This window comes from Squalius cephalus, assembly GCF_949319135.1.
Source record: "Squalius cephalus genome assembly, chromosome: 8".
NCBI lineage: Eukaryota > Metazoa > Chordata > Actinopteri > Cypriniformes > Leuciscidae > Squalius > Squalius cephalus.
The window spans coordinates 37,375,010-37,383,746 of NC_137129.1; the positions used below are offsets into that span (position 1 = coordinate 37,375,010).

General features: G+C 37.9%; 1 protein-coding gene across 4 annotated transcripts in view; it reads right to left on the bottom strand.

The window, feature by feature from the left end:
• col22a1 (collagen, type XXII, alpha 1) overlaps positions 1–8,737 on the bottom strand; it is a 52,589-nt gene that overhangs the window by 43,823 nt on the left and 29 nt on the right. For 2 of the 4 annotated variants that reach the window (XM_079879037.1, XM_079879034.1), the window contains exons 1-3: positions 7,305–7,522; positions 3,428–3,579; positions 2,581–3,147 (exon numbers count right to left, since the gene is read on the bottom strand). In XM_079879037.1, the coding sequence (XP_079735163.1) occupies positions 2,581–3,147; positions 3,428–3,515 (655 nt within the window). In that variant the 5' untranslated portion in view covers positions 3,516–3,579; positions 7,305–7,522. Of the gene's footprint in view, positions 1–2,580; positions 3,148–3,427; positions 3,580–7,304; positions 7,523–8,459 lie in introns of those variants that run through there. The other 2 variants (XM_079879036.1, XM_079879035.1) reach the window with 2 other exon arrangements.

An 8,737-nucleotide genomic window follows, 5' to 3' on the forward strand; every position in this document is an offset into this window, starting at 1 on the left:
TAATATTCACCATTTAATCAAAAGGAAATTATATTATGCATAAAGAATGTTGTTGTTTGCATTGTAAGGCTATTTTAATGACAGTTAAAGGGATATTTCACCCAAAAAAGAAAATTATCCCATGATTTACTCACCCTCAAGCCATCAGGTGTATATGATATTCTTCTTTCAGATGAATACAATCAGAGTTATATAAAAAAATGTCCTGGCTCTTCCAAGCTTTATAATGGCAGTGAATGGCCATTTCTGTTTTGAAGTCCATAAAAGTGTATCGATCCATCATAAACGAACTCCACACGGCTCCACTGGGGGGGTTAATAAAGGCCTTCTGAAGCGAAGCGATGAGTTTGTGTAAAAAAATATTAATATTTAACGTTACAAATTAAAATTATAGCTTCCGACCAAACGGCCATACACAGTCTACTTGCAACCTAAGCACAACTTACGCAACTTGTGATTAAGTGGAATCCGTATGTTCGTTTGGCCGGAAGCTAGTTATTAAGTTACGAAGTTTTAAATATGGATTATTTTCTTACACAAACTCATCGCTTCGCTTCAGAAGGCCTTTATTAACCCCCCGGAGCCGTGTGGAGTTTGTTTATGATGGATAGATGCACTTTTATCATGGATGGATGCACTTTATGGACTTCAAAACGGCCATTCACTGCCATTATAAAGCTTGGAAGAGCCAGGACATTTTTTACTATCGTCTGAAAGAAAAATGTCATATCAACCTAGGATGACTTGAGGGTGAGTAAATCATGGGCTAATTTTCATTTAAGCACAAATATCATTGTCATTATTGTAACACATCCTGGTCAAAAATGATTTATTTATGAATTTAGTACAAAAATGTACACTTTACTAATATATCATACCCTTTTACACTGATGAAAATGTAACAACAACAACAAAATATTTCGAATTTTGGTGAACATTATCTAAGCAATTCATTCTGAATTATTATTACTAAATAAGAAAGAAAGAAAGAAAGAAAGAAAGAAAGAAAGAAAGAAAGAAAGAAAGAAAGAAAGAAAGAAAGGGAAAAACTGATTCCAACCAACTTTTGGAGAAGGAAATGTCATTTTCCTAAAATTATTTTCTTTTCAAAGAAGAAAAAACTGTGTTATGGGTAATCACATTGAATACATTAAAATCATGCTAATTGGATGAGGTAATGCTTGTTATCTTTTCACATAAAACAAATTAAAAGTCAGAGATTAAAAAGTAAAAACGCAGTACGGTGAAGCCAAGTTCCACTTGAAACATTAGGACTGTAATTTTCAGAGCAAAAATAACTTGGACCTTGGAGATGCCATGATTTCTAGCCACCAGTATTCTTAGATGCCAATGCTAGTGTCAGATTATCTTGGTAATCACAGAACTGGACCTGATATGCAGTTCGAAATGCTTAAAGGACAATCCCTAATAGAACAACCAAGTCTAAAGCTGGCAGTGAAATGTTTGAGTTGATATTTCTGCACTTCTGAGTCACAGAGTCATTCAGAGGAGGACCTTTGGTTGGAATCAAGGCAGAGTCAAGGGTTTGGATTACAATAAATCAATTTATCTCTTTCTCTTTCTATCTCTGCATCTCCCTGCCAAGTCCAATGGTTCCCTATCTTCACACTAGGCAGTCTGATTTAAAGCAGGCATTGGAGAAGGCTTGTGTTACAACCTCTTCAAATCCCAATGATTGTACCTTCAACAAAAGACCGCTTAACCACTGTATATGTAATGTTTTTATATTGCTTTGACTACATAAGAGTTCTGGAAAGCGGAAGTACTACTCCAGACTCAGATTTCCACTTTAAACTGAAGAGCTCCAGGTGTCGTCGCTCTCCCGTTCACGCTAATTTTAGAGAGGAATGTCAAGGCTAAGTATCCATCATCACTAAAAACATACTACACGTACACATAATTTGCATTTGCATGGTCAATCCAGGCCACATACCTCAACGGTTTGGGTTTATGTATTTTTGAATCTGTATTCATAGTTTTAATGCAAGCTTGTTGTTTGTAATGGCCTCCAAAGACTATCCCACATGTACTTTTAGGTTATCTTTGCCTGCAGAGCAGATGTGATCAGGAAAAGCACTTGAGCTCTGAGCTTTTCTGTCTTCTACATTTCCTACACCTCTTTACTCTGAGCTCACCGAGGCAAGAAACCACATAAATGCCCAGGCCAAAGAGCTTCCAGTTCCTGTCCAACAAGTCTTGTATGGCACAGAGCAGACCTTCTTGTGAATGGGAATGTGTGCCAACAAAAGCATATTAAATGACTGATGTTTTTAGTCGGTCAGCGGTCAAGCTGACTCTGTGTTAAGTCAACTCCCACCTAACCTATCTGACTGTGTAAAGAAATGTACTTGCTTCTGTGAAGAACCTTTAATATCCCTGGAACCATTTAATTGGACAAAAGGTTCTTTATAGTGGAAAAAGGTTCTTCAGATTTTTTAAATGTTCTTCCCTCTAAAAAACCCAAAATGGTTATTCCATGGCATCACTACAAAAAAACCTTTTTGGAACCGTTATTTTTAATAACATATGTGGTTTAAGGTCAAAGTCATCAATACTCACTCTCGCAGAGTCTCCTCCTCAACCTGCCCCTGATCTTGTCAATGGCGTCAAAGTCCGTCACGTGGAACACATGAGCACTTTTGGGCTCGGCGGCGATCTCTTCCAGCTCCTCCTTAAGAGCTTCCCCAATCCCTACGGCGAACAACCTGATTCCAGCAGCCGCTGCAGCAACCGATGGCTCCAAAACAAAATCCTGACTCCTGCCGTCCGTCAGCAAGATCGCAACTTTCTGAATACCCTTGGCGGCAGGCCTTGCCCCTGTCCTCTCCGTGAAGATGTTGTTGGTGGTGAAGCTGATGGCATCTCCAGTTTTGGTGTTCCCACCCAGGTAGCGGATGTTCCCAGCGGCACGCTTGACCTCCTCAAGAGTTTTGTACCTGCCCAGGTTGAATTCGGCGGTGGGACGGTCACTGTAGCGAACCACGGCCACACGTGTCTTCTCCACACCTACGTCAAAAGATTCAACCAGGTTTGCCACCCACTGCCGGATCTTCTCAAAGTTTTCCTTGCCCACACTGGAAGAGGTGTCCAAGATGAATACCAGATCATAGTGAACATTCTTGCAACCTGGGACAAAAGACAAGCAATTTTACAGACAGTGTGTATACAGTTTAGCCACAGATTTATGAGGTTTGTGTTTCTGTCAGTGTACCATGGTCTAGTTGGATAATACATGGACTGAATTTGACAGAGAACTCAAAGCTATTAGTTTGTCAGGTGCAAAACCTCAGTCTGCACACATAACAGACTCAATGAAAGTCAGAATTAGAATTACCAAGGTAAAGTTAAACAGAGATGTGGTTAGGGGTCATGAAAGCAGTATATTTAGGCTAGTATGTGACCTCACCTGCCCTTTGTCCTTCAACACCACTGTACAGAGTCAGAGCCAGTATGGTCAGGACCAGAGAGATCCTGAGGCCGAATCGAAACTCCATCTCCTTCTCCGCTGTTGTTTGCTGATATTCCCACTAAGGTGCGATGATCATTAAGTTGCTGCTCCTGTGGAGACATGAAAACAAATGTGAGGTGATCAGTCATTCTGACTCGGAGCGGAGTTATATTGATAGATTGCAAACAGAAGTGGAGTGTATGATTCATGTTAGCCGTGTGCTATTCATAACATTTCTTACTGATGTACTACTGGTGCAGCCCACATTAATCCTGATTACTTTCCAAGTTGCCGTTTTAGTTTGAGCCAAATAACAAAATGAACCATCATGCTCATAAACACAATATACAAGTGAATACAGGACTATTTTACCATTTTAAGTACAATATAAATACAATAATTACTTTTTTTTCTTGCAATGATTTGTGTATTACACATAAGTAAATGAGATAATTTAAACTTTAATTATCATGAAATAAGAATGAACTGCACTTCTACAGCATGAATTAATCTTAGTTAATGTTGATTTCAAGATTTACTAATACATTATAAAAAATAAAAAGTTGTATTTGTTAACATTAGTTAATGCACTGACATGAACAAACAATAAACAGCTGTATTTCTATCAACAATAATTAGCAAAGATGAATAAATACAGAAACAAATGTATTACTCATTGTTAGTTTATGTTTGTTAATACATTAACTAATGTTAACAAATTAAACCTTATTGTAAAGTGTTACCGACTGCATAATATTATAAATAACACATAATGAAAAATGGAAGATCTCCATCAGGAAACCAGAGTGAACAAGGTGGGGTAATAGAAAGAAAACCCCCAGAAAGTTTTATGTCCATCTGTAATTCATTCCTCTGTTCACCAAACTATATATACACTACTGGTGACTAACCACGCTCCTCTGGCAAAGCTGAACTGATGTTTCGCTGTAAATAGGGTGTTCTTCTGATTTAGCGGAGCACAGTTCGCCCCAGGGAGCACACTGTCATCAGGGAGCGAGGGAACAACGTTGGGAAGCATTGAATTATGGTTTGCAGAGCCTTGATGATGTGGCAATCTTTCCTCACAGGCAATTTCAGCTAAGTTCCCCTACTTTCAGGTGCATTAAATTGCTATTCTAAAGAAAACCCCTTTACCAAGGACAATAGAATGAACTTCATCAATGGCAAATGGGACTTTGATGACTTGTAAAAATGGTATCAATTGAGTTAGTGAGTTCAAAGTTTCCAGTACAAAAGTTGATGCATCTATGGAAAACTGCCCATTTATTTGGATCTGTCAGACCAATAGGAAAACAATTATGTTCCTCGTGAACTGATGGTCAGAGGCCTCCTCTCACACAATTCAGTGTCTTTTCTTTGTTGCTTTCCACAGCTCATTCCTCTCCCTCCTTTTTTTTCCTTTCATGAAGGTTTGCACTATCATCATATGACCCAGAAAGTCTTGCTTTCTCTTTACTTTTGGTCTTAAAAGCCCACAGTATGGTGAGTTCTTTGAACCCTTTGACCAGCAGGTCTTCTCATGTTTCTTTGAGGCTGTGAAAGTATCCTGGATTCATTTAACTAGTAACATTAACTGTATACATTTGCAGTAAACAACATTTATACTGGATTTTCATGTGTCTGTGAAAACAAATAGCCACCTGTAACACCTGTAATATTATTTATTTTTAGATTTTAGACATCAAATATATATATATATATATATATATATATATATATATATATATATATATATATATATATATATATATATATATATATATATATATATATATATATATATATATATGCCAATATGTACTGTTTTTTTACAGCCAGTCAGCAGTCCAAAGTTTTAAAGGGCACTTTGTTTTTCCAGCCCACTGGTCAAGCTATTAGCCTAAATTACCGGGTGCATTTTAAAACTAATGGGCCTGAGCTTGGTTAAAAAAAGTTTAAAAAAACAAAATTCTTTTCAAAACTTAAATGAAATGGTTGTGGAAGGGAACACCCAGTTCACCCAGTTGACCCATATGGTCAATGTCCCAAATGAAACCTGTGGGTGAGTGCCATGTCCAAGGGTACAATGGTCATGGTCACCTACTAGGGGTTGCACAGACTAGACGACTTGATTGCTCTGCCATGACACTTTAAGCTTGACATTGACTATAAAAGTCACAACAGGATAAGAAATCTTTTATGTTCACTTTTACGCTTTGTTTCCAACAGTTAAAATTACAAATAAATGCATACTCTGAGAGCGCTCCACTAGTTATGTTTGATTATACCATCTGGATGATCAAAATTAATCGGGTGAATGCACATGTTAAACAGCTTATTGTATACGCAAGTTAATCGCCATTTTGCATTGTAACGCACACACATACAGACAGTATCTCTCATCACGTGCAAATAGAGAAACATTTAGTAGCGCATAAATGTATTGTCAACACTGTTCTGTGATTTATCAATAAATAGCTAAGAAGCTGAAAAGTTCTAGCATATATTTCATAGTAACTAAAACCCACAGCTTCACTATTAGTAGAGAGACGCTGCCAGGTAGAATTAATTCACACACAATCGCTCTCTGTAATGCATTCATATGTAATATTTACTGTGCCACTTTATCTGTATCTGATTTAGAACGAGCAAAAATCTGTGAGAAATATAATGACCCCAAGACAAAAGAACTGAGAACTGGAGCAATAGCATTGTGGGCAGCGCTGTGTCATATGCCATAGCTGTGCACAAGACAACCTGCGTTCGAGTCTCAACTCGAGGTTCAGGCTTATTTGTTCATTAATGACAACGTCAACATCGACCTGACTTTAATCACATAGATGTCGACTTAAAAAAAAAAAATTTTCCCGAAAAAATCGTTCAATCCCAATTTACCAGTCCTACAACCAGAATTATTATTATTCTTCTTTTTTTTTTTTACTAGACCACCAATCTACAATCTTTTGGTTACCAGCCTTTTGACTTACAAACTTTTGTTAACTAGCTTGACAACCTACAATTGTTTATTCACAGTACCAGTGCTATGACCAACATGTATTACCAGCCCTACGACCTATAACCTTTCGATCACCAGCCCTAAAACCTTTTGTTTAACATCCATGCAACATACAAACATTTAGTTACCTGCATCCTATGACCTGCATTCTTTCATCGACTAATTTACAATCCTTTAGTTATTAGAAGAAAAACATAAATATACTATTTTGGGGTTTACCAGATCAATAAATACAATCTTTTGGTTACTAGCCATGACCTGCATTCTTTCATTTACTAACTTACAACCTTTTTATTATTAGACGAATGTACAGTATAACATATAATTTTTGGTTTACCAACTCTATATAACCTACAATTTTTGGTTAACAATGCAATTGACTGATCTCATCCAGTTACCTCTGTTATTTCATTATTGGACAGTCTGGAATTTTCAAAAAAAACATCAGTTATCATAATTGTTGTATTGTCTGCAAGTACATTTTTAATTTTGAGTCTCTGAAACCTTTTAATGTTTCTATCTCCACTAACACTCTAGGGCCCGACTGCGGCCAAACTCCAAGACTCTGCTAAACGACCAGCCTGGGAACAACCTGCAGATGAATAAACCAGAAATCTTCACTCTTCTGAAATGTTAAAAACAGCCTTTACTTTTACTAAAGTTCCCCCCAAAAGTGGAAGAATAAAGAAAGCAGTAGTTATAGAGCAGACTGAGCTATCAATACATGATGACTAAACATCTTAGAGCAAAATATCACAAATCAAACACTGTTTGCTGATGGGATACATTTGGGATATGAACGATAAACTTCACTCTTACCTGTGCTGTCAATATGTAGGAACAAGAAGATATTCTTCAACCTCCTCCAAAAACACACCTCACAGACACCTGAAGTATCAAAGCAGCATCCTCCTAGAAATAAAGCTCCAGGTAAGGTCATACACAGGTGTGATAACACACACACACACACAGTAATCCTGTAGTGAGGAGCACAGTGTTGTGGAGTCTGCTCTCCTCTGCTGGGAGGTGGGAGGGAAGAGGGACTACTCCTCTAAGTGTTGGGTTTCAGTGGGGACGAGATGGCTGCCCTGCCCTGTTCACGCACATAAAATAGGGCTCTGACAGACTGCACCAATTATAGAGCAACTTTCCGGGATATTTTTGTCACTTTCTTTCTCGTCATCTCTTTCTTTTTCTCTCACACAAGTTCCTTCTCTCTCTCCTCTTGTCTCCAAGGCTTTAAGGATTGATTCTTCTCTCCAGGCCAGGCTGAGCCTACAGGTTGCCAATGGGACTGATCTGCGATTTTTACCCACAAGGTTTGTGTCTATAGTGAGAGTTCATCCGATGAAGTAGTGTGTCAAATGAGTGAATGTGCATTTTCATTAAAACACAGATTTGAAAAGTTGAAAATTTAACTGAGTGGCTCTTTTCTAGTGTAAATGCTCCAGGCTTGTGCAACATTCAGAATTGAAGAATTGGCCACCTTTGAGTTAAGGAAAATAGTCAAATGAATTGGCCAAACACACAGGAAGTTGAATTGGAATGACAGGAAAAGGAAAAATTCCTCATTGACTTCCATAGTATTTTTTCCCATATACTATAGAAGTCAATAGGGCCCATCAACTGTTTGGTTGCCGACATTCTTCAAAATATCTTCTTCTGTGTTCAGAAGAAGAAAGAAATTCATACAGGTTTGGAACAACTTGAGGGTGAGCAAATGATGACAGAATTTTCATTTTTGAGTGAACTATTCCTTTAAACACAGTGTGAAAAGACCTGTTTAGGCTTTGATGGGGTAGTGTGACCTACAAGTTAAAGATGGATGGATGGATGGATGGATGGATGGATGGATGGATAGATAGATATGGATAGACTTTTAATCTCTTTAAACACTAGCAGTATCGTAATGTCAAAGTATTAGTCAAGTTCATCTCTAAGCGGAAACCCAATTAAAAATGACTTTTTTTTAACCTTAAAATATTGTAGTGTTACCGACCTTCCCTTCCTGCTGTTTTTCCTCTCAGATCATCTTGTTCTTTGAGGCCGAACATGCCAGATATCCTGTGTGCACGGCGTGTCTCTGAAGACCCCTGCTTTCTCTCCCTTTCCCTTCTCCTCCTGTCTTACTTTTCATGTCTCATCTGGACGTCTTACCACAGAGTACTTTCACAGGCATCGGGCACTCACGAAATCTTACAAACATGCACTTTCCAAACTCCCTAAATCCCATCGTTATGGACAGTAAAACA